Below are 27,849 nucleotides of genomic sequence, written 5' to 3'. Positions count from 1 at the left end.
TTTGTTTATTCAAGGAGCGACATCCCCAAGCTGCGCATAGACATCGGCCTGACTTTACCGAGAATTGAGATCACAGGACAGTACGAAGTTGTTGGGAATGTGTTACTCTTCCCCGTTAGATCCCAAGGCGATTTCTGGGCAGCGTTTGGTCAGTAAAAACCTAAAATAAATAACCCATTTATATCTTCATAGGCATGTTAAAAGAAAGCCGGGTGTTATTTTGACTTTTAATTGTTGGGACATAAAAAGTTCATGCTTTGCTTTGTTGCAATCTTCATCGATACCGACCCTAATACTTATGTTTAAGCGAATTTTGGAATTGGAAAAACAGGAATGAAAGTAGGCTGAATGTTGTCCAAATATAATCTCTTAGGCCTATAATACATAGACATGCCCTGAGCCCTCAAAAATTATGAACGCTCAGTCATGTCCAACGCGTGTTTAGTCGTTCTTTGACCGCCAGCTAGACGTGACGTTTAGAATCGAAACAAAAATATGTAAACATCAAACTACACTTACGGCGCAATTGCGAAGCTCTTCTTAGTTACAGGTTACAGTGATGCACTGATAGGAAAATATTTTTAAAATATAATAAACGTGAGTTAATATTATCTTTTCTTTCCTAAAAATCCAGTGAAAAGATACAAATGGGTCGTAATTATACGGATTTTAAGAAATAAACCTGATTAGGATCTATCAAAAACGCATGTTGATTGTTAACGTTAAAATACAAACTTTTTTATCTACCAAAAATTAGTACCTATTCTTCAATTTATTGCAACATATGTATGCTCGTTAAATGCAGCCCCGGTGTAAATAAACAATACTTAGTAACTATGGGCACGATTTCGTGTCACTGCTATAAGACATGTCTATGTATTAGAAGTCAATATTCTTTGGCGAACATGTGGCTATGACAAAAATTTCAAGATCCGTGCAGTGTGTAACCCAAAGCGTTTACCAGCGATGCTAACTTCTATCATACGAAAATCGGTAGATACAGAAAAAAAAATCGGTAGATTTACTGTCCTAGGAGCATTAAAATTTCCCTATCCGTTTTCATTACAAAATTTCGCTAAATATGCTCTGTTTTTTTTTATTTTAAATCAAACCAAATGGCGGTTCTCTTGGACTAATAAATAGCTGACGTTTGCTTAACAAACGCAGAGTTCCGGATTCGATTTCCAAAGAGATCACAATAATTTATGTATTTTTTTTACGTTTATCGTAATTTTAAGCTTAATGATAAAATAATAACTACTAATCGCTGAAATAGGTTACTAAATTTGAGCAGAAAATAGTTACAGGCGACAAAAACGTTTCATTATTATTAAGTAAGCTGCTGCCATTCCATTTAATAAAACAGAAATTATGAAGAAAAATGAAATAATTTTGATTCATCAACTTTGAAAATAACTGGGAATCACTATTTACCAATACTAACCAATCAACAAATGTATTATATACGACGGAAGGATAAGTAGTATTCATAATAATAAACAGATGGCAGAAAAAGTAGCCTATCGAGCAAACAAAAAAAATAAAGTAATTGGTTTGTTAATTTATAAGTGGATTGCATATATTGGGGACGAATAAATAGAAAAAAAATCAATGGAAAAAAGGATATGTTTAAAAATCGGTAGAATTTCGATAAAATTTGGTAGATTTTACACAAAATTGGTAGATCTACCGAAAAATCGGTAGGGTTGGCAACGCTGGCGTTTACATTATCATAAACATGTGTTTAGCAGATAAGTTTTAAAAAGTAATCTTATTCCTGTTAGCTTTATAAAAGTTTTCTTTTTAAGTGTACGTATTTCGTTCGAAAAATGTTAATAATTAGTGTATGTTTTAATAATAATTAGTAATAATAATTAGATATAAGTTAATATTAGGACATTCATTTATTATGTTGGTACTATTTAAAGACAAAAAAAAATTTAAAAAACACAGGTATTTTTTCAATGTTACATTTTCAAATATCGGGAACCCGGTATTTTGGTGTTTTTTCGATATTTTTGTTAAATATTTTATAAATACTAAAAAATAATTAACTTTTTAACTTCACCATATTCCGTTTTTAGGTTAAATTCGTTGTAAAAGATAGAAATAAAAGTGTTTTAAAGTACCTACCGTAAATCAACAATAATTATTTAAATTGATTAGGTACTTAATTTTAAGGTCTTCAACTTCAATTTAAGCTCAAGTGGGTAAATGGACCTATTTTTAACGCGACAGTAACACATTTAACTTAACAAACACATTCGTTTCTCAAAACAAACTATGCTTTATTTTTTAACAAATTAAACAAAACATAAAATAAGTTAACATTCAGCAAATCTGCATGCATTAAATAAAATATAAATAAAAAAAATATTCAGCGTGTTGTTGGCGGGCATGGCTCGTAGTAGTAATGTGACAGGATTAGTAATGTTTGGTAACTATCTAAAACGACTAGGAAGCTACTGTCGCTACTGATGGAATCTGGTTGAACCCAATCAACATTCTGATTTCTGATTGGTTGAATGTGCAGAATGGCGTGTGGCGTGACAAATAATCACACTTGAAACTTTAAAACCGGATAAAATAAAAAAAATCTCATCTTATTTCGAAATCCCGGTAATGGAGAAGTCAATACGTTTTGATAAAAAAAAATTAACCTGTATTGGGTGTGCGCATATTTTGTTAATTAAAAAAAATGATTTTATTTTGTACTAGTTCAGTATGTATATATACATACATGTAATTTTTAAACTTTTTCAATTTTCTTTCCCAGATTGCATAGTGTAAACATTATTTTGAATTTATTTCCATGCCTAATATTCTGTTTATTTTGTTATTTTCAAGTATTTTTCATACCCTTTTTAATTTGTAGTATATCATAATTTTAATTTTTCTGCTTTTGTAAATAATATAATAGTTTAAAATTTAAAAACGTCTTAAAAAGAATTGTTATCTGTATGTCCCTAAATGAGTTTTTTTTTTAAAAAAACTCCTTGGGAATATTGTATATAATTATGTATAATATGTTTTCAATATAATAAAAAAAAATAATAAAAAAAATATCATGTCACAAAAACGCGACATGTCAAAAGTTGTAATCAGTGGCGTGCATGCATGAGATGCAAACATGAGCGTGTGTATATAGAAAGCGAGGTCTGTATCTGTATACAAAGACAGCGTGGTGTAGTGTTCTATCCTCTCTGCCGTGATGATTTTTGATTCGGTCATTTTATACCGTGTAGTTTTTTAGAAAGAAAAAAGAGATGAATTCAATATTACCATGTTTTCTTTTGGATTCTATGATTTTGTATTGAGTGCCATATCAGGGTAACTCTAGGTGTGAAAAAAAAAAGTACTTTAACCAACATTTTTTTATAACAAGTAACCAGTTTCAACACTACACGACATCTTCTCAAGACCGGTATGTATATCATAGAAATCCATATATTTATAGTATAATAATTTAAAGTCCGCATGTTTTAATCTAACTCCCTTGTAAATATTGCTCGACTCACTGTTTTTATATAGTTAAAACATCTGTCGACTGTTTGTACTTTTATTTTTAGTCCTGCCTGTTTCCCTATGTTTAGCATAAGAAATATTTGCATTCCTGTAATTCCAAAATATTTAAATTCTACAGGCATTTATTTATTTATTTATTGACACTTTATATACATATACAATAAATATACATATAAGGGCGGGCATATTGCCTTAAGGCAATTTCTTCCTACCTACCCAAAACGCTCAGTTTGAGAAAATTATAAATACATGGACATATTGAATCTTACAATTTTGTACAAAAATTAAAAGCAAAGATTAACAAAAATAAATATATGTATAAAAAAAAATAACACTTTACTATGAAGAGAGGAGAGGGGATGGGAAGGAAAGAAGAAGGATAAAGGAACAATTTAGAACAAGGCATTTAGAACAAGTCCTAAATAACTCTGCCAGCAAATGGGAATCGAGTGTATAGTTAAAGCAGAGTTTTTGCCTTTGAACTATAAGTCTGACTTTACCACTAAATTGTCCTATAGTCAGAACATAACATGTATTTAAAAATGTTTGTGTAGGTACATAATGTTTTTATATGAATAAATTGAAGTCTTATTGTAACATAATTTATTGAACAAAAAAGAAAGGTTTGCATCATAAATAATTTTGTACGCTTTTATTGATCTTTTCTGGTCTGCAGGTGATGTGTCGGCTATCGGCAGGATATTCGGCAAGGAGATCATTCGTGATGGAGTGGGCTATATGATGATCGACAAGCTGCTTGTGGACTTCAAGCTACAGAAGTCCAGGTTCAAGATCAAGGACTTGGTGAATGGAGGAAACGTTATTGGTAAAATTCAAAAAACTCACAATTCTTAAACCAAATTTATGTGATTTTTATTTTACTTACAGTTTTTCCTTTGCCCGGATATTGGCTATTTTTTCCCTCCTCCAATTTTCTGTAAACATATGCATGTAATAACGTAAGTTTATTCTTAAATTTTATTATCACGTAAACCAACCAATGACAGATCATTAGCCCTATAAATGCCTAGACTTCCATAATCCTTTATCAACATTTTTTCTCCTCTCTGTTGCAATAAATTTCAATATTTCAACTTACCTCATTTCATAAATTATCAAGATACCAGAGTATGCATTTCAGCAGACATTTGCATTTTTACGCCGCTGGGTACAAATGGGGGAATAATGATGACGCAGAGTCCAGGCAGACAAAATAAATCATTCCTTAATATAACATAAGCTTGAATTCTATGGCTTAAACATTTCATACGAAGGAATACTATATTAATGCCATACTGATTTGTCAAACTTAAAACCAAACTTAACAACAATCAAATAACAATCAATCAATAACTTACAATCTAGATAAGCGATTTTCACTAAGTAATATTTGGAGTGAGACCCAAGATTCCTGATAATGAAATAGTTTAATAAATTCTCTAAGATCTCGCAATTATTTGTTTAAAATTTGAGTGTATGTAGCTTGGTACTGATGTAATTCATGGATCATACGGCTGGCTGAATATTGCAACTTGTCAGCTACGCTAGAGTAATTGTTACAAGATCTACTTCCATGTAGATTTATTACTGGCACTCTTAAAGAGAAGTAGGCAGAGAAACTTATTTACAAATATATTTCATTTTTTATTTTATTGTATTTTCAATTTTTTTTGTTTACATTTGGTACAATTTTTTATTACATATGTCACTACATTTATTAGAGAAAAAAAATCCTACATAGGCATGGCCTGTGCGTGGATATACTAAATCTAGAATACATTATGTAATCTTTGGTGCAGATGTAAATCCGTACCTTAAAGGATAAACCGCGGGAGTCAAATCGAATGAAATGTTCAGGGAATAAGATTTTGTGATTGGGCAATTTCCAAAACATCATAAATTTTTAACCAAATGAGATAATTTCAATCGATAAAGAACTTTCAATGTAAAATAATCTTTACTTTAATAAAAATACTACATATTAAAATAGTATATTTGGTATGGATTATTTGTTATATCGTCACCAGAGACCTCCGTTTTGTAACATTTTTAAAATTGTTCAGCAGATGAATAAAACAAAATATCTTTTTGGATGATGCAATTTTTTCATATACATTTTTAATTGATAACAAAAATGACAATTATGATATCATTTTATTTCAACAAAATGTACTAATATATTTTGTCAAAAGTAAATGAGAAATCGAAAACACTTAGAAAGAGAGTTCACCATTATCATAAGCTAAACACCCCCAGGTGGGCCGTGGCTGTATCCAGTAACCAAGGATGCTACTACATATAAATATTAATTGTCCAGTGTTTACTTTACTTCCTAGTGTCAGCAATTTGTCATTGGTAATTTGGATGTTTTGATACAGAAAATGCATGATTCAATTTTATGCTGTCCTTAATATGATAGTGGGTCAGATGACAGTGGGCGTTTATTTCTAGACGAGTCCTATAAGTGTAAGTATTTTTTTTTCTTCTTCCAGGAGAGGCAATGAACCAATTCCTAAACAATAATGCCAATGAGATCATAGAAGAAATGAAACCGGCCGCTTGTCAGAGTATCGCCAAACATTTCAAGGGATTCCTCAACAGCGCTTTCCCAAAGATTCCTATCAACTTGTGGCTGAAGCCCTAAACCAAATATCACCGTTGATTGTTATTATATTTAACTATGCTTTTATACAAATATTATTATCATTAAGTCCATGTCACAATGGTAAGAGCAGACTTTAGATTACTTAACTATTAGTTCAGCATTACTTGGGTTAGTTGCACCCATTATTTTACAATTTTTTAGAACAGCATTCTCTACCTGTAAGATGACTATGTTGTATGTATTTAAAATACAATATCCGCAAACTCTTATTGTGGAATAACAGTATTTTTTGTTACTAATTGGGTAGCAAACCACAGACCTCCATTCCAAAGTCTGCAACACTACCATGAAGCCACAACCCGACTTTTAATTTATTGATTTTACTTATGCGATAACTTTTTAACTTTGATTTTTATGTGCCTACTTAAGATAATATTTTGTTTTGTATAAACGCTTTCAACTCCGTATAATGTGTACCAGTCTAAATGTCCGTTAAAGGGTGAGAGTGCTAATTGGTCAAATAAATAAGTGAAAGCTTACCGAGCATTTTACTTTATAACTTATATGAAAATATAAGCTATTTTGTGATTAAAATGGAATTCCATCAATAATTGTCAATAATAACATATTGGGTATAAACATAAGTTGTGTCCATTTTCATCCAAGTGAAGAGAACAAGGAGACACGACAAAAAAAAAAACAACAAATTAAGTCAAAAATGTATTCTCCTTCATTATTTTACAACAAAAAACACAATGAGGTGTCCAAAATGCTCACTTTCGTCTACTTGACATTCCATTTTGAAGGCTTGTTATAAAATAAAATAATATATGCAACGTAAAAGCAAACAAAAAATCTTGTAGAGTAGAAAATTTTCTTTCAAATGATGTATAACCTTTACCATTTTATTTTTATTTTTGATGCTTATTTTTAAATTTGGAAAAAATTGTACACAAATTTTTAACACCTAATAAATTTAATATTGTCAGGTTAACATTTAAAACTCATAAATCTCAAACTTAGTTTTGTGGAGAGTAAAAACAGTTTTTACTTCAGTAGTGAATGGTAGTAAAGTTTCTTTTCTATACATATTTATTTAAATAATGGAACACTATACGGATTCTAGTTTCACACACATATAAATTATTTGAAGTCAAAACAGAAATAAATATTTATCATTTATGATCATTTGTGGATGAGTTTAACAAGTCGTTGACAATTTGGTTTTTACTACATATTTCTTTTAATGTGTTTTTATTCCCACATGCAATATCGTCGGCGAAATACCGCGTAATCTATTTTTTTTACAATAATGTTTTACTGGAATCAATTCGTTATAGGGACGAAGAGCCGTTAGATTTAAATTATTGTCATTTTTACTCTAAATAATTATAATTGTTCTGATATAAAAGTGGTATTTTTGGTTGATTAATATCGTAAGGCAGAACGCTTTTTAGGTTCCCTGCCGAAAAAATCAATTGATAGTTACGCGGTATTTTAGTATCACCGACGATATGTTTTTTTTATCTGAGTAACATTTGAGTAATGGATCATATTCATTCCATTACAGTTAATAAAAAAAATAAAATGTATCAATTTATTGAAAAACAAAATTAAAATTAAATGATTTCCGTGTTTCTAAAAAAGAAAGGTTCTACATTTTACTATGCAACATGAATCAATGGCACATGCATTTACAAATCCCGCTTATCGAGCATTAAAAATTAAAGTCAAAAAATTACTCTCAAGTTCTTCATTATATATTAAATGAATATAGTAAATTAGTATTGTATAAAAAAAAATATCCATAGAAAATGTTGTTTTTTATGTGTATTTCTAGCAGTAAAAAAATATGTAGGTACCTACATATATCAAAACCTCTTAATATATAGGAATAATAGTTAGTTGAATTGAATAGAATTGTTAAAAATGTACAAACAATGTTACTTAAATACAAATTCAGTTCAATGTTGGAGCAATTATTATGAATAACTTAATTATATTGTTAAGAAATAACTGTGATAAGGAATTATTTTAGATGTCAAATATTCAATTTAATGATTCTTAAAATTAAGAAACACTTTTTTAAAATAAAATATTATGAAAATAACATGTTTTGTTACATTTTCTTCAAACCCTATAAGTTGACTTACTTTCACTCAGTTCGTATCGGAGTCAACGGAGAACTTACCAATTTTGTTTTACAGCAGGCAGGCAGGTAAAGTTCCCTCTAGCTAAGGATGCCTAAGCGTACATAGTGACCGCTATGTAAAAGAAGTATTTACTGTAGGCTTTCTTAATCTAGGCGACGACTCTACAATGGATATTACAAATAAATAGATGCTATTATATTTTCATTATTTCTAGATAATAAACAAAACACACCGTTTTTACAATTTTTATTCAAAGATTTGATCATAATACTTCTGAAAACAAATTAAATATAAAATCTCACTAACATGCTGATCTATTATTAGCTTGTTTATTTAATTTTTTTATTGATATTATGCATACAAATTCTAAGTATTTATTTATAAATATTTCTGTTATTTCATTATGGTGATACAATTTTTTTTATTGAGTACCTATAAAAATATTAAATTTTGAAACAACATCTTTTTTTAAATTTCAAGACCAATAATTTTATATAACAAACATGAAATGATACGTGTGACATATATTATTACCTTTGAATAATAAAGTGCGCTTGGTTTATGAAAATTTATGTTTAAAATTTCTAAAGTAATGCAGAATTGAAATGGCGGAAGTCAACCTTCTACAAAATGCAAAAACAACTGTGCAACTGCTGAGACCTAAGGTTGAGCACGAAATGGAGAAGCATATGTGTTATCCGTGCTGTTGTATGTAGTGGATAGGAAGGATAGAAATGTGGTAGTACGGGAGAATGTTGCATATCTCGGGAGATGATCGAGTGTCCAACAAAAGGGTACTGAATGTAATGGAAAAATACTAAGTACTATTAACCACCGCCAAAAAACGAAAGGTCGCATACTTTAGCCGCATATTCTGTCGAGGAAAATATGCCTTTCTACATACAGCTCACAGTGAAAGGAAAAATAGAGGGTAAACAGGATATGGGACATAAAAGAGCATCATGGCTCAGGAATCTGCGGCAGTGGTTTGTAATACCAGATGCAACGATGTTCATTATAATGGCCCAGCATAGAGAGGTAGTAACCAGCCTCCGATAGAAGCGGCACGAGAAGAAGAAAGTAAAAAGCCAATTCACATTATGTTAGAATAATTTCTATGCAACTTTTATGAACATAACCCATCAAAAGTTTAAAAACAAAATTTTGTGAAAATAAATTGCCATAGTAAAAAATGCATTGAACAAGAAACAGAGATCAAGGCAGAGTTATAAATGAAACATCATTCATGATATTAAGTTTTTTTGTAATTTGTAGAAGGATAGGTGGTATGATCAAGTGTTTGGTGTAATTGCGGCTACAGGCTTGAAAAACGAATAAGATCCGTAAACAAGGAGTGAAGCTAGAGCCAGTCCTCCAGCAGTTTTGTAGGGGTTTCTTCTTATGGCAGCAATATGCCAATTTAGGACTTGAGTGTAGGTGCGGCTGGAGATATCAGTGAACTGTGAAATCCTCGCCAAGTCGTCAAAGGTCAGCGCCTGAAAATTCTGCACTTTTTTTTGAAGACCACAATGTAATTACAACCAAAGCAAGTCTAAAGTCAACTTATTTGTAGATAGCATATCACTTGATAGAAAGATGTATTTAGATCCCGGTTAGTATAATAATTTACCTAATATATCACTGGTGTCAACGTAAGATACCTATTTCAAAATATCTGCATACCAAAATCTCAAGTCTCGTCGTGACAAAGCAGACACAGCCGAAGGGCATGTATGTCAAGATGTATAAATGTAGGATAAGCAAGGAATGTATGTCAGCGTAGGCACGTGTGGCGGTCCATCCTCTCTGCCTACCCCTACGGAGAGACGGCATGATGGTGGCTGTAGTAGTAGTTCTAAATATTGAATATTATTATTTTATTTTTAAAAACAATAATTATAATATTTGCTATGTTTTTATAGTGCCATTTTTGAGAAAAATCATCTCAAGGGCGGTTTACAATCCTAAATATTTAATATTAAGTACATAGTCGCTTACATTATAATACCGCATATCCTGCAGTTTTTTTTTTTTTATATTTCTGCTCAAACTACGCCCGTCATTTAGTGATTTAGCTGAATATTTTAATTAACAATTTAAAAAAGGGATGGAATAGAGAAAGGAATATTTTATCTTCTCAAAATTACTGATCCAAATTTATTAATAGACCTTTCTTTTCAAAAACATAGACATATTTAACTGCAGTTAACTCACTTTTAAAACCAAAATTAAAAAACTATTATATGAAAAAAATTATGTTTCTTTATAAAAAAAATATATTTTTACATCATAAATTTAAGTTGTTTCTATTCACTCATATCAAACACACACCCACCCAGTCCATAAACCTACCCTCACACCCATATACAATCACACACATATTCACATACCTACCAAAACCACACTCCACTTTTTTACACACGCATCCTCACACAAAAAAAAAACTCGCACACATGCACTTCTATGAATTATATCTAACTGAAATGGATTTTTATAATTGTATTTATGTGGAAAACTGATTTGGCTTTATTTTATGTTTTTTTTATAATGTTGTGTATATTTTTTTGTATTGCTGTTGTTTTTCTGAATAAACAAAATTAAAATTAAAATTAAAATTAAAATTAAAATTAAAATTAAAATTAAAATTAAAATTAAAATTAAAATTAAAATTAAAATTAAAATTAAAATTAAAATTAAAATTAAAAATTAAATTAATTAAATTAAAAAACTACACAATTTTAAAGGTTTTTTGATCTTCCTGAAAACCAGTCAATATTAAGATACACAATGTTATAATGCAAGTGACGATGGACGGAATGATCAGATATCGATATCATATTGATGCATCAATATCTGTACCTCAGAGGCAGACGGATGCAAATCCAAACGTCAAATGTTCAACAAGAGTCTAAAGAATCTACTTTCTCTAAATGATTTCTTATAATTTATAGCATTAATTTGTATTTTCAGTACCCTTATACATTGGTTCTTTTATTATAAGACTTACATTTCTTTAAAATCAATGGACATGATCATAAACTGGATACGAAAATCGAAATGTCATTTCATCAAGTTCTGGATTTGCATCCGTCTGCCTCTAAAGTACAGATATTACGTAGAATAAATCATTATTTATAAATACCTGTGGTCTTAGCATGTAAAGGATGTTGATGTATGTTTTGTACCCAGCAATAAGAGCTGAATCCAGATCACAATTATTGAACATATCAATACACGACCATTCAATTTTCCGCATTTTCCCATCAAATGTTTGCATTTTCAATAATTCTAAAATTTAAAGATAGAAATCGGTAAAATACAAACTCATGAAACTCTCTGCGAATTATTTTTATTCCCCCAAATGAAAAGAGAGATGAAAGGAAAGCATTTGACCAAGGTTGCTGAAGTGAAGAAAAAATTATGTCGATGTCAAGCATCAGGGAAGATATGTTTAAAAATGTTTCCGACAATGGAATAGAAGATCGGACAAGTGCATTAGCTCCAATGAAGAGTACTTCGAAGGCGATTAAAGGTTTTTTGTAAAATATTGTTTGGTTTCTTTTGGGTAATCCTTTAAAAAAAAAATAGCAATTTAACCACCAGTGAAAACTCCTTTTGCCCAAAGCCATTAAATTTTTATATGCCTTCATGAATACAATGTGCTCCCAAGATGTATTATGCTTAGCTAAAATCAAATTTAAAATACATACAAAATAGTGGCTTTTAGTGTGGGAAGGAGCCAGTTGGAGCAGCAATTAAGAGTTTGTGCGTGATTCATAATTTTTTTTTGCCAGTGTGTCATATTTTCAAATATGTTATGTTGTCAAATTTCAGATATTTTTATATTTCACTCGATTCTTCTATTTTTACCTTCTTGGACTTTTTATACAGGGTGTTCTTTAAACCCTGTCACATCCGAAACCACGATGATCAGTATAGGCAAGAAGACATATTAGCATACTACGAGTACATACGTGGGTACTAACTATGCACGACACTCTCCGATTCCGCGTTTATATTCCTTAGCCAACAAATTTACTTGTGAAATATACGACAATTATCAATTTTAAAACATTCTTAAATGCACTATTTGAAACAAATTATTAATGTCGTAATGAAACTTTTTTTTTCATACAATTCTTTCTGTGTTTTTGATGTGTATTATTATTATCTTATCTCTTTCTGATATTAATTTATCAAATATTTTTGTGTACCGTATATTATATTATTTTCACATATATACTTACTGTTAACTAATTTTCATTATTTGTTTTTAAGATTAATTTGTTAATAACAATTTTTTTATACGTATATATGTGTATATATGTGTGTATATATATATTTAGAATTCTTAACAAGTTATTTACAATTTGTTTTTTAATTTTAGCATTGTTCTTATATTCATATTTTTAATCTTTTTTTTTATGCAAAGTTTCGCTTTTTATTTTGGATTGCAGTTTGCTTTTTATTGTTTCTACGTGTATATAAAATCTTTTTTATTTCTTTTAATGTGTTGTGTATTTATAAAATTATTACTTTCTTTGTTTGTAGTTACCTGTATATTTTTTTTTATACTTATAAGTATATGAAAATGTATTTTTTTTTTTTGTTTGAATTCTTTACAAGTTACTTACACTTTGCTTTTTAATTCAATTACTTTTATTATATCCATATAAAATTCTTTTTTTCTTTTTTACTATGCAAAGTTTCACTTTTTATTTCGCATGGCAGTATGCTTCTTATTGTTTCTAAATGTATACAAAAAAGCATTGTTTATCTTTTAAATTTTTACGCACTATGTTTGTACTAACTATATATTTTTTGTAAATGCCCCTTGGGCGTATTGTAAAATTAAATAAATAAAAATAAATATTTAAAAAAATATTTAGAACTAAGATTTTTTTTTAAATAAAACATTTCAAAAAACAAATGGTTGCTTACTTCTGCAGGGGAGAAGCAAGGGGGGGCGCGGCCGTGCAATTGTCAGTGTATCAGACTCCCCCCTCCCCAATCATCGTTTCTCCCCTGCCGAAGTAAGCAACCATTTGTTTTTGCTCTATACTTTATTTTTTAAGATTTTAATCATTCTATAAATTTATTTTAATGTGCCAATGTCTTCTTGCTCATACTGATCATCATGGTTTCGGATGTGACAGGGTTTAAAGAACATCCTGTATATAGATATCTGTTTCAATTTCATACAGTTTGATTGTTTTGAAGATTTTCACATTTTAAAATATTATTTCATCTTATATAAGACTTCCATTTTTCAATCATTTCTACACATTACTAAGACTAAATATCCTGTATTATATAAAAATAAATAAATGCTGCCTACCTCAGAACAGGTATTTACCATACCTAGTGAGGATAGACAGTATCTAATGTGTTTGCTTATAATTTAATTTTACATAATTGTATCCATTTTCACAGTTTTGCAAACAGAATATATTGCATTATTTACTATAATAAACGCCGAATTTCGCCACTGAACTGAACTGAACCTCACCAACTAGATCTCCCAGTGCTGGTACTTCAATATAATTGTGTTCCTCTTCAGCATAGTAAAAAGGATGATTGGCTTTGTTCCCAAAACACTTACTCAATTGTTCTGTCACACTTTCTTGGCCAACTGATCTTTTACAGTTACAGTTTTCTGAAAACAAAAAAAGATTTCCAAATCACGGTTCTATAATATTTATAATGTACTTTCAATTATTATAAAACAGTATATATTGAGGTCAGTAGCGGTCACACATCTCAACAGGGAAAAATACGCGAGGGTTTGTCATGTTCATAATACTAGACACTCCAATAAGGATCTGATTCTACAGAGAGGAGTTAATACTTTTTTGGCTCAAAGGCAGCAATATTATATAGGCCCGAGGGTATATAACCTTATCCCAGATTCGTGAAAATGTGGTGGGATTGCCAGGCTGAGGAAGGTGTTGAATTCATTTTTAATCCATATTGGTCGGAGGGATTCAGAGAAATTGTTGTCCGATGTAGAAGGACGTAAGTTGGTTTCTTGTTTTACTAGTAATGACTTAGGACTTAGGATATAGAGATTTTGGTATTATTTATGTTTTCTCTGGATATTCATTGTTTACTTTTAATACTGAAAAAGCACACATTATGATGCAAACTGTAATTACGTTTTAATATTATTATAAAATACGTAATTTACTGCCTTAGAACGGGGAAGCTATCCCTAGTTAGGCAGTTTAGATGAATCAACAGCAAAAATAAAAAATATAAATGTTTACTTTTACTCCTTAATTAACTTGTATGAATAATTACTTGTAAATTTCTGTAATAAATATGCAAAATATAAATAAAATAAAAATAAATGAAATTAGGCTCATGTAGGCCATTTTAAGTTTTTACTTCAAGCTCTTTCACTGAATAAGCGTTTTGGATTTTTTTGATGACATGAAACCTAAGAACACAATAACATAACAGATAATTTTGTTTCTTTGTAAATGATGTGATCGAGGAATGGACCAAAAAAATATTTGTTATGTTATGCTTGACCTATCCTCATGCTAAAAAGCACTGGACATAATTGAAAGGTTCGCTAAATCTGCAGTCCCATGAAGGTGGCAAAGAGTGATAAGACAAAATGATAAATTGTGCATTTATAAAGCCCATAATATCTCAACACATATATGCTCAGATTGAGATTGGCTGGACATGTACAAAGAATACTAAATGCGCGGATAAGAATGATGCAGCACAGCTTCTGCAGGTTGCAATGGACATGCGGAAGTTGGAGGCCAAGGCTCGGTTTGGGCTGTAGTGCCATCAAAGAAGAAGACCTATCTTCACTGCTTAATACGTTTATTTAATGGTGTCACAAAATGTATAATTCTTTAAGTAATAATAATGTTAGCAACACTAACAAAATAAATGCATAATATGTGTTATTATTACCATCAAGGGCAGGTGGTTGCAAATTCCCCGATATAACATATTTAATTGCGTTTTCTTCGTCCGTTTCTTTTTCCTGTTTTGAAATCAATGGATTAAATTTGCTTTCCTTGGATGATCTACTGAAGAGAAAATTACAATAAATAAATAATATGTGTGACTAATACATAATTATATTTACATACATAAGAGGGAAATGGAATTAGTTTGTTTAATAAAAAATAAGTGATATTAATAATAAATCTGTCAAAAACAATAGAACAAAGGCCGAGTACTCGCATCTTCAAATAAGAATACCAGTTTTTGGAAATAATTTGATGATACAAAGAAACTAATTTTAACACAAAAAAAGATCGCCATTTTAATTTTATTTCTCTAACTCAAATTCAGAAGTGGTTTTTCTAATGTCTCTAAAACATGAAATGAACTCATTATTTCCAATTTCAAGCATAGCCAAATAAGCTAGTAGTTAAAAAGTTTCGTCTCATTCATCATCTTTATAATCCACACCCGATAATGCGTAGGGCGCTACATTGGAATTATATGAAGGTAAGATGGTCAGTGTTACACTTCTGGTACTAGTCCAAGGACAGTGAAATATTGCTGCATTAAAACACCTGCCAGGAATCGAACCCAGGACTTCAAATATGGTAGGTGAATGCGCCAATCACTATACTATGAAGCGGACATATCCTTGCTCGATTTCTTTACATGGAATTGTTATCCAAGAGTAGCCATCGAGACAAAAACACTCATCTAGGATTCAGTTTCTATTTCACACACAGTACTGTATTCTTTATCCGCCTGGACACAGACAAACGAAATAGATTTTCTTCACCTGACCGGTCCACCTAAACTAAATATTTCTCCGCTGTAACCATCATCTCTCCAAAATGGAGTTTTATATTCTAAGGTGAAAGTTGTTTTCCTCCCGCGTATGAATCTATTGAATATTTCCAAATTGTCATCTTCATTTAAGAGGCTCGGGTCAATATGAATATCTGGAAGATAAAATTCATAACATTTAATGAATATTCGCCATCATCTTAAAAAGGAAGCTCCGGTCATTGTGTTGGAAAAATTATGCCAAAAATGTTTTTTTTCGTAGGTCTTGTTCAGTATATAATACTAAATTTAAAGATATTGACTTTATAAAGATAGCACCGTCACCAATGAACTTAACACTTAAAATAGATTATGCGGCATACTATAATATTGAATATGTATATTTTTGAACTCTCTCTTCCCTTCCTTATCCTCTCTCCGTCCTAATCATTTAAAAAAAAATAATAGTAAAATGATGAATGTTTTATTTTTCTATTACAATCTACTTTAATATATGAATATTTAGTTAATCTTAAACGTATAACTTTCTAAAAAAGAGACTAGCTCTTTTGCTTGGAGAGTAGCTTACACTGTTATTGTTACATATTTAGTAATTTGAAGTTATACAATTTCAAATAAATAAAAAAATTGTGTTACAAATGAGTGAGTTAAATGCAAAACTGCCTCTCTTATAATATTTTTAAAGGTAAGCTTTTTTTATATCGGTTATAAATAGTTAAACCGGGTATAGTTATTTCTTAATGTGAACCTAGTATAAGGAAATCTAATAATTAAGGCGTTTATTACATTTTTACTTTTAAGAAAAGAAATGATTAAAAAGTAATGATTATGTAATAACACCTGTAGATGAAAGGAACTGTGCCTTCCGAAACTAGTAGTGCCTTGAAATAAACTCAAGTGGTCTAAAAACAAAGCGTTTTATTAATCATATATTTAATAATGTTATTCCACAAAGTTAATGTCGATTCAATCAATACTAGAATAGCGTCTATGTCTTCCTTGTTATAAGTTCTATTCTCGTGTTCTTTCTCATACAGTAAAACAGATTTATTGTGGTATTCGCATCACTGTTATTTGTATAATTATTCTTCGCATGGTAAGGATAAATATTTTTTGTACTAAAATTCAGTATATTTAACAAATTTTACTTTCCAAATCCGATGTGAAAATGTCCTTTAGAAGATTACAAAAAATACAATTTTGTCATTTAAATAAATAAGAAAGATAAGTTTTATATCATGTTACTCCACAACCACACAATAATTAATAATGCAATACTGTGCGAATATACAAGTTTAACACATACATATATGGATTATTAAAAGTCCAAACAGAAAACGCCAAAATATCATCTTTGACAATTTATGTTTTTTTTTAGAGTTTTACAAGTTAGGGTGACGATATGTAGAACTGTTTTTTTTTCCAAATAAAATAAAATGATGCTAACTACTAGCCTCGTATTTCCGAAGGTTTAAGAGCAATAACCAAAAATGAACACTCAAATCTTCCTTTTCGTTCATCAGTATCAATTTGAATTCTTCCTCGCTTACTCCACAAAGCTGTGACTTTATGGATGTTGGATGTGAAAAGTGCTAGCCCGCTATTATGTCGAATTTTTTTTTTCTTTCTGGTCAACAAGTAAAACAAAACTGATACCTGTGAAAAAACATAAAGTTCTTGTAAATAAACCATTCATAATTAAAAGGTTGGACAAATTAAGACTTTGAAATTCAGCTTAAATCAGTGCAGCAAATGTCGGAATAATCGGCGTTTATGCATGAGTAGATGTATGAATATAAAGGAAACACTGTTTGTAAGCAAAGACAGAGTGATTTGGAATCCCGTCCCTATGTGAACGGAGTGATGGTTTATTATTTAAAAAATATACCCATTTCCCAGAATTATATTGAGTTTTATATTATGTAGTGTGTAATCCATACGGTAGAATTCTGCGTGTTGATTTATATCTATAAATATATACCAAAATAATGAAGTACAACAATAATATTATAAAACAACAAGAAGATCGTTAAAACACATAGCACATCAATATAGAAAGGTCAAACAACGACCGACATTTGATTTACATGAAACAACCAACTCAAAGTAAGAACGGCATTTAAATTATATTTAATAAAATTAAATGAGCCTGAGAACATCGCACAATATGCGAGACTGGCCAGCAGAGATCGCTGCAAAACCATTATAAAAAATAATGCAAGAGAGATCGTTCTCTTTTCCACACCAACAGCCTCATAAATTATCTTTGTTTTTTCCCAAATTTAAAAATGAGCACTAAAACAAAATGATAAAGATACATATACGTCAACAATTGGAAAGAAAACATCATTGAAAAGAAAAATTTCTGCTCTATAAGATGTGTTTATTTTATGTCAAATAGACAACAGCGAGTATTTTTAACACCTCTTTCTGTTCTCGTCCAATCGAAGTAATAAAGCTGCCAAGCTGCTTCTGATATTTGTGTAAAATTATGAAGAAGTATACATTATTGAGTAATTTGTTGGTGTTAAGATAAGTTGTGTCCGATTTATTTTAAGAGAAGAGAACAAACAAAAAAAATTACAAAAAATTAGTCAATAATTCATAGCATATTCACCGTACACTGCGAAAATATCGCGAGCAGCTTTGGCTGCTTTATTCCCTTGATTTAATATGAACAGATGGAGGTGTCAAAAATGCTCACCTCAGTCTACTTGATATTCCATTTTGAAGGCTTGTAAACTAATAAAATAACATATGCAATGTTAAAGCAAAGACAATGTCTTAAAGAGCATAAAATTTTATATAAAATGACATTTATGTCATTTTGTTTTACTTTGAGTGCTCATTTTTGAATTAGGAAAAAAACGGACACAAATTCTGTTGCCTAATATTTGTAATTGAATAAAGTGTACTTAACTCCATGATAACAATATACTACAGCATAGTAATATAATAATTATGACACTGATGATCTGATGAACTGATAAACTGATGATATTCTTACTTTATCTGGGGCGACACCGCACATGTCCATCACCAATTCCTCTACGGCAGATCTTGCTAGAGGGATGTACACGTAACCATGAGCGTGTTGCAGCACGCTGATGCTGTCCAGCTCCCGGGCCAGGGCCGCAGCCACAGGAGACACGGCACACGTGGACACCCCCGCGGGAGGGATCCGCTTGGACAGGCTGTCCAGCTCGCCTAACCACTGCCAAATCTCCCACCTGAGTAAGATTCAAATGTCTTAACTGTCTACATGTTAGGTACACATTTAAAACATTTATTTGTGCTGATTCCTCTTCTTTTTGCTCATCCGTTTCTAAAAGAAGCACATGAACATAACTAGATGTCTGAAGGGGACCCTGTCGCTAGCCAGCAATTTCGCCTCCTGCCACATCAATTCTACATCCCTTAGTTCCGCAGAAAGATTGTTATCAATGGCTCAGCTAATTACAAATAAATTATTAACATATTAAAACAAAGATGAAGAACATTTTAAAATGTTAAAGAGCTGAAACCTTTATTTATGTGGGTGAGATTCGTCTGATTGAATTGTTTCACCCACATACTAAGCAACGCCTGAAAATATTTTTCAATTTTTATACTTCTTGGACCAGGTGAATTTATCAACAATATTTTAAGTTGGTTCAAATTTTTGTAGACAAGAATTGGAACCAACCCCCTAGAGAGTTGTTAATATTAACAAACTAGAACTAGACAAAATACTCCATATTATTGTCACCCTTCTCAAACCAACTATCTTTGTCGCTCACCGCGTATACACAGACTAGGAAATGACTGTACCTCTCATATTGACATTTTTAACTCGAGTCTCTGTGAATTAAAATCATCTCTTTATAAATATTTTATGATGTTCTATGGTAACGATTAACGATTTATTTGTAAAAACTACTTATGCTAATGATCTGGTGTTAACTCATTTTATATCCATAATTAACCATCTTTTTTATAACATTAGTATGCTGACATACATACATGTATATATATTTTTTTCTTTTTATATCCATGTTTTTACATTGTTATTTTTTTTTGTACATCTAACTAACTCATTATATTTTATATTGTTAAAGACATTTGTGCCGTATAATAAATAAATATTACAACAGAGATGGAGAACATTATAGATAACGAAATACATAAGTCTGGGCATCTACAGGGCTTATGATTTCTCATTGGCTGGAATAAATGGCCAATTTACACACTGTATAACATTCACCATTCTGCCTTTTATGTTGATAAAAAAAATAAAAAAATTGTCATGAAGCTTTTTTATTTTGTCAGAGAACTATAAGAGCTGTTTATCTAATACATTATTTATTTTCTACCATTAATTTTTTTAACATTACCATGTCTACTATCGTTTCATAATCTAGTTAAGGTTAATCCATTTTATTGTATTTTGTAACATTAGAGGCAGAATGGTAAACATATGTAATTACAAATGAATTATTCATTAATACAAATTTGATTGGACTGTAGAAATGAAAATGTGCATTCATTTTGAGAGGCAAAATTAGACATAAGACTTAGCTCTTTAGTAAGCAGTATATAATTCCTCCTTCAATGATATTTTCTCTAACATTGTGAAAAGTAATCAATGGAACCGGCAAATGAAAAACGTAAGTCCTGTCAATGTGTAGACTTCTACACAGAAGCAACCTCCGTGGCGTAGCGGTTAAGACGCTTGACTCACATACAGAAGGCTCAGGATTCGATTCCTGGTGAGGACAAAAAAATTTAATGTGATATTTCTCAAGCCTGAATTTACCGTGATGTAATTCACCACTGCAATTGGGCCTCCTGGCCTGTTGTGGTGCAAAAAAAAACCTTTATACATAATTTCTTCATTACAGTTGAGATTCTATAAATGACAACTGGACGTAGTTTTGCAGAAAGCTGCCAACCCTCAAAATGCTAAAAATGAGTTTTTTACCGGTTTCGATATCATACTACGATATATTTATGTGCTGAAAACGTCCAAGCTCCAAGTGCTATACTTTTTTGCCAATTAATTTAAAGAAATTTTAAAAAAAATGTTCTGAAAAAACCCGCAGAAAACAGTCAAACCACTTGGAAGTTTTTAAAGTTAATATAACAGTGATAACCGTGATGTGGGTTAGAAATTTCTTTAATTGGCAAAAAAAGTATGGCACTTGGAATTTACGTTCTCAGCACATAAAGATATCGTAGTATGCTATCGAAACCGGCATTACTCATTTTTAGCACTTTGGGGGTTGGATGCTCTCTGCATAACTACGTACAATTCATGGTCTCTGTTGACATAATTGGTATGCTTAAACAGGCCTATTTCAAATATCATACCTGCCCAAGAACCCTCCATATGGAAAAGACTCAACATTTTCTGTTTCACAAATCACATTAAGTTCTTCATCGAGAAATACTTTCTTGAGCTTTTTTTCCTGGTTTTCCGATTCCGCAAAATCTCGCTCACTGTAGCCGAGGCCAATGTAATTCTCATACTCCTTTAGAGTCCTATGGGATGACTTTTCCTAAAATACATAAACAATGTTATACAGGTGGGCCTTAACTGTGTTCGCGGTTTGTTTCGTTGTTATTTTTATTAATATGTAGGGTGGGCGCGGGGCGAGTGGTAGTGTTAGACGCGCTATTTCGTGAATTTTTTAGTCGCCATGGAGCCATTCATGGGACAGCAGCGCGCGTTTTGTGTCCGTGCATATTGGGTAATTATTCCGTGACGATTTCGAGACGAATGTACCGGGCTCACTTCGGTTTACGAGACATTAGTCAAGCACCAAGCGCAAACTCTATTCAGGAATTGATCAAAATGTTTAAGAAAACCGGCTCAGCAGTAAGACTAATGAGTGAAGGCCACCCGAAGTCTTCGAGGATACCAGAAGTTATTCAACATGTTAGTGAATCAGTAAGGGGAAATCTGCAACAATCAACTCGCAAGAGAAGTCAAGCCTTAAACGACAAGAGGACCACTTAACGATGAATTTTGCGCCACAGTTTACATCTAAAATCTTATAAAATTTGCAAGAGTTGAAGCTGAATGATACCTATCTTCGACCGTTTGAAGATGTTCCCCGGGAAACTCATTTCACGAGGAGGAGACATTGAGTGGCCTCCACGGAGCCCGGATCTCAGCCCGTGTGATTATTTTTTGTAGGAATACTTAAAATGAGAAGTCTATGAAGATAATCCAACAACAATAAATCAGTTGAAACAAAACATTGTACAGAAAATTAACGCCATCCCACGGGCAAATTTTCAATGTGTTTTTTGAGAATTTGCGAATCCGCCTTAAACAATGTAAACAAATTGGTGGAACTCACTCAGACAATATAATTTTTAAAACTTAGATATTTTTAAAGTTTCCATTTATTGTAGTTTCTGAAAAAATAAATAAAACATTGGAAACTAGGTATACATTTAAGGCCCACCCTATACAAGTGTTAGAGTTAATCATTTGGAGATAAGCTTTACAATAATCATCAGAGATGTCATAACATCACCTATCCGTAGACTCCAGATATAATATCGCAGGCTTATTAAATTCCAAAATTAATAAATTAACAAGGTAAGTTTACCAAGATTTCTTTAGCAGAGTCCGGATCAGATTTTTTATCAAAGATGCAAGCCAACTTAGATATTTGCCTATCTTTACCCAGAATATTACCAATAACTGTTTTGTTCGGCCATTCTTCCTTGGCAGACCTGTGATTTATAAGAAGGATTTCAAAAGTTGAATTGAGTTTATCTTTTAAGAGGTGTGCGGCAAAAGCTCCTGGAAAAAATATATTTAAAAAATTAAATCAATTGTTAGAAAAAGAATTATCATCATCCGCTAATCCACACCCGATGGTGCATAGGGAACCGCATTAAAAAAATTGTGCCTTTAGCAAAGGCCAATGATAATGTAACCCGATAACAAGTTTACATATTTTGTAGATGTAAACATTTTGGCGAATTGTGTAAATAGATTCACCTTTGCGTGTTAAATAAATTTGCGATGGCGAACAGAACAATGAATTCATTTTTCCGAACTGACAATGTGACCTAGTGAATTATGCAGCCAACAATTTATTAGAAATGTACTCAGACCAAAGAAAATCAACATGTAATAACATTGACTGACTCGCTGATAAGTCTTCTTCCTTGTCGGTAATTAGCTTGCGCAATCAGGGATTTTTTTTATTTTATTTATTAATATAATTACATAATTGATACTTGTTTTTTTTCAGTACAATCTACTTAATATATTGAGATTTTCTACTGACATTTCTTAGTGGAACTGCATTTTAATTATAATCATAAAAATACGTATATAGTTTTATTCCACTTTTATTTATAAATTTTTACCAGTGACCGGGTTTCGTCGTGACCGACATCGTCAGACTGGTGGGAGACTAAACAAATTTCTATGTTATATACAAATGCAAGCAGGGGTTGTAAATCATGATTTTATAAAATTATGGAAATAAAAGAGTGGAAAAAGAGAGGAAACATCAGATTTATAAATAAAAATGGAATATCCGTATTTTTATTATTATAATTTCAGTCTACTTACTTTTACATTCATTTTTTCAATGTTATAGATGTTACTTTCCAAAAAAGAGACTAGCTCTTGTGCTTGGAGAGTGACTCACACTGTTTTATTTATTTAGTCATTTGAAGTTATATAATTTTTAATACACAAAAGAAAATAATTAAAATTTTACAAAATAAAAAGAAAAACAGAAAATAGTAATACAGTAATACTAATTTAAATAGAAAGCTGTTTTCACTCGATCTCAAAAAATTTCTTTAAATTTATTTACTGATATATTGGATTTTAGTTTATTGGGGAGATTATTTTCATTTTGTTAATTATTAATTTTCAAGAACACTGTGGGCACACAATTTCGACTGGAGGCAAAGAAGGATGATGAAAGGTGATGTTGCAGCCTTGTGGGACAGGAGTAACTATTGAAAACTTACATGGCGAACAGCAGAAAATAATTTTATCACTTGCAGGATGAATTAAAAAAGCGTGCAAATAGAAGCCGTCCAAAAAGCGAAGCGGCGCGCGCGGGAGAAAACAGTGTCGCCAAACCAAAAATGTCCTGTCAGGCGTAAAACCTCACAAAACCAAAATTAGCCAGTATCTACTTGCATGTGACTTTTACGGCTAAAATACATGGAAACAAATTATGGGCTCAACTACATATATGTAGAAAAATACAAGGAATTCATTTCCTTCACAAACTTTTATGTAAGCTTAAGAATTCAAGTATTTTAAGAAAATATATTTCAAACATTATTATTGTATATGACTTAAATTACCGGGGATGGTGTTTCCAAGAATAATAATATCCGCAAAACATTTTTCTGACATTCATAACAAAGAATTTACTGTGTAAATTTCTACCCTAAAGTTTGAAAATTTCTTTAATCTTTCATTTAGAATTTACTTAAGTTTTTTCATGGTAATTTGAAGTTTTATTTCTCTTTTAAAACTGAATTTTGACAGCAGTGGACCAAAAAAATTGACTAAGAATTTTTACTCTTCAACTGTCAGAAATATTTGGTTAAGCTGTCTTTAGGATATTTTATTTTCAAATAAAGAAGGAAAACATTAAAGTAAAACACGGAGGTAGGTACCTAATATCTTTTTTTAAATATGTCAAATGCTTATTCTGGGTATAACCCCTCAGTTCGATTCCTAAAAAAATTAAATGAAAAGATCATTTTGTCAAAAATGTTTTTAGTGACTTTTTAAGTTTTAAGAATATATGTTTTACATATAGTTATTTAACGACCATGAAACAGTTGTGTTTTGAAACTGATGCCATGATTATTGTAATTTAGTAGTTATATATTATATTTAGTAGTTAATACATAAAATATATAAAGTCAAGAACTTTTTATTTTTTAAAAACTATTATTTATAAAAACAATATTGTCGAACATCAAATATTGTATTTTCTTTGGATTGAGAAAAAAATAAAATATGATCAAAGGGTTTTTTTTACAAAAACTGCATGACTGAAATTGAAAGTTTTCTCACTTAGTGCAAAAAACATCCCGTATTAATGAAAAAGTTGGATTGTTTGGAACACAATATTGTAAAATATGTTTTAATTATGTTTACATTTTTAATGTTTTTTTTGCAGTTGATGAGAAAAGTTTCCAATTTCAGTTATGCAGTTTTTTGTAAAAAAAAGAAAACATTCAATTGACAATATTTTTTTTATATTAAAAAAAAAATTAACAATATTATTGAACATATTTTCCATTTGATTGAGATATAAAAAAATATTTTTGTAATTGACAAAACAATATCGAAAAAAAAAAATAATACAAACCTTTGTTTAAAATATATTTTATTATAATATCACATTTTAATATTCTGAAAAATATAATGAAAAGTTCACGCATTCTTGTCAGACAAAACGTCACTCACAGAAAAACACAAATTGGGCTCCAATCCAACATATATCTTTTAACTGGCTGCAAAAATGTAATTTTGGACTGATGCAAAAATAACATTCTATCCCGTAGTAATTCAACTTTATTTAAATAACATGTTCATAATTTAAAGTGCATTATATAAATAAAAGACAAACGGTCTTTTGAATCCAAAAATTTAAGTTGATAAAGAATCTACAATGTTGTATATAAATATGTCCAAATATGTTGTCAAATACTAGATTTGCAACCATCAATAACTGATGATATCAAGATTATTTTTAGTTCTATCGCAAAAATAGGTTATTAGCACTGTAAATCCCTAGATTTTCATGTTGTTCTTTCAAAGGGGTTCTCCCGTCTCGTTTGGAATATCTGTGAAGTATATATTTGTTTACAACACAATTGTATTTTAAGTTGATGACCTTTTTGTGTGACAATATTAAATTCTAATTTAAGATACATAACATTCATACAATATACTATATTTTTTTATTTACACTAAATACATTGTTTATAACAAATTAATGTACATTATAAATAAAAAATCTATCTTCAAACCACTCCTCTTTCTAAGAATTCGTTGGAATTGATCGAGCTATGCGTTTCCTGGTCTTCATCCTTCCATATTCATGCTGTTTTTTTTTAGCACTAAGTGTGCTGCATAATATGCCCAAACAAAACATTACAGTGAAATAAGGTTTTATTTTTTTATAAATATCAATGGTAAAAGATTAGAAAACATTTTTCAAACAACCGTAATTGTTCAAGGTCTTTTATTTTAAAAAAATCAACAGATGGAAGAATTGAAGAAATGCATATGTTCAAGCATAAGCAGAATACTGAATGTTACACAGCGATCACTTATTTCCAGGTCTAAGCCGTGTAAATATTAAAATTTTTACATTCTTTTCACAAAAATATTTTTCATCTCCTCTGTCGATTCTCATCATAAATTTGACAAATCAGAACCAAAATTAGTATGCATCGTCACCTACAGAATCATCATCTTAAATTTTCAGCTACCCAGAAAAACGTGGGTATTTTATAAACAATACATTAAAAAAATATTAAAACATTATACTTTATTCTAGCATTTTTAACAGAGATATTATGTACAAGTAAAGACACATCCTGAATAAGGAAGTTTTAATGATGTATAATTAAACAGACACGTTACAAGCATGAACTAAACATTCGACATAGTGGACTTTAGTTATGATACACAAAAAAATGCGAAGTACAGAAACCAATATATCGTCTCATTTGGATCAAAATTTAAATAGATAATAAAAAATATTTTTTAAGTAAGATATTCACAACTTTAAAAACATGGCCAGTGTTGTAAATGTTGCAATGAGCTACACAGAAATAAGAACTAAGGAAATATGTACAGTAAAACCTTGTTTTTACAATTCCTTGATTTTACATTTTACGCTTTTTACACCGAAATGTTCAGGACCCATTTTTCTTCAAACATTTTCATACAAATATTCCCCCAATTAACGTTTTTTACATTTTTCATAACCCCGGTTTCATGCTTAAAAAATTTCGAAATTCTTCTGATGTGTCGAAAAACAGGTAAACAACTAATAAAAGATAAATTATTGTCTTAACCTAAATTCAAAGCAGGCAGTGTAATCGACCTTTTTGTCTAAGTCTCTTCCTTTAGGGTTAGTCTTAGTTTGCATTTGAACAAAAACATCATATTGACTTGTACAAATCATGATACACAGATGAAAACCGTTTAGAAACAATAAAGTTATAATATCATTAAACTGCGATATTTAAAACATATCAATAGAAATATTTAAAGTTATAAAAAAGATGATTTAAAAGCCGCGAACTATATGACAGATGTTTTTAGTGATGCCTTAGAAAAAAGTGATACTGTATAAATAAAATTTTCCAACATTTAGGGGAAAATTATTTCATGTTATTTTATGCAAACTCAAAATTCTATTTTCGTTTTTTTATTATTTACACTTAAAATCATTTTTACATGCTGTTTTCAAATCAAATAGAAAAACAGATTACATAATATTGTTTGAAAAAAATATAAAAATATTTGTAGCTAACAATTTCCACTTATCACCGTTTTTACAATTTTTCTGGAAGTATATGTACACTATTGTATGAAAACTCATTTTTTTTTTTATGAAATTACCATTTTTTCCATACATTTTTCATTTCCTCACTTTAGCGTTTTCCTCAGTTTTACACTTTTTTTCTTGCTCCCTTGAAAAAAGTAAAAAGGGGGTTTTACTGTATGTATATCTTTCTCATTCGAGAATTGTGATTTGTTATATCTTTATTTATAATTATTGAGGG

At 30.4% G+C, this 27,849-nt stretch overlaps 2 protein-coding genes across 8 annotated transcripts in view; one reads left to right on the top strand and one right to left on the bottom strand.

Moving 5' to 3' along the window:
• The window catches only part of LOC148276873 (protein takeout-like), a 62,489-nt gene extending 54,771 nt beyond the window's left edge, over nucleotides 1–7,718 (top strand). Inside the window, exons 3-5 of the mRNA XM_088233640.1 lie at nucleotides 15–148; nucleotides 4,202–4,351; nucleotides 6,018–7,718. Of these exons, the coding sequence (XP_088089766.1) occupies nucleotides 15–148; nucleotides 4,202–4,351; nucleotides 6,018–6,169 (436 nt within the window). The 3' untranslated portion in view covers nucleotides 6,170–7,718. The remainder of the gene's footprint in view (nucleotides 1–14; nucleotides 149–4,201; nucleotides 4,352–6,017) is intronic.
• A 1,812-nt stretch (nucleotides 7,719–9,530) lies between these two features.
• LOC148276872 (uncharacterized) lies at nucleotides 9,531–24,653 on the bottom strand. Of its 7 annotated transcripts, none has more exons than XM_088233647.1 (10): nucleotides 24,394–24,653; nucleotides 22,659–22,855; nucleotides 21,409–21,596; nucleotides 19,067–19,289; nucleotides 17,514–17,715; nucleotides 16,052–16,214; nucleotides 15,217–15,332; nucleotides 13,793–13,939; nucleotides 11,426–11,571; nucleotides 9,531–9,779 (listed from the first exon to the last, which is right to left on the bottom strand). In XM_088233647.1, the coding sequence occupies exons 1-10, from the start codon at nucleotides 24,443–24,445 to the stop codon at nucleotides 9,576–9,578; spliced, it is 1,638 nt and encodes a 545-aa protein (XP_088089773.1). In that variant the 5' UTR covers nucleotides 24,446–24,653; the 3' UTR covers nucleotides 9,531–9,575. The 7 variants fall into 7 exon arrangements, with proteins under 7 accessions (XP_088089773.1, XP_088089770.1, XP_088089772.1 ...); XM_088233644.1 differs by having other exon boundaries at nucleotides 9,531–9,788; nucleotides 15,217–15,335; nucleotides 24,394–24,628; XM_088233646.1 differs by having other exon boundaries at nucleotides 15,217–15,335; nucleotides 24,394–24,628.
• Nucleotides 24,654–27,849: the final 3,196 nt, after the last annotated feature.

This window comes from Micrasema longulum, unplaced genomic scaffold (genome assembly GCF_059751315.1).
Source record: "Micrasema longulum isolate JH-2025_06_02 unplaced genomic scaffold, ASM5975131v1 h1tg001135l, whole genome shotgun sequence".
NCBI classification, from domain to species: Eukaryota; Metazoa; Arthropoda; class Insecta; order Trichoptera; family Brachycentridae; genus Micrasema; species Micrasema longulum.
Note: the sequence above shows the minus strand (reverse complement) of the source record. Positions and strands in the feature narration are given on the sequence as shown.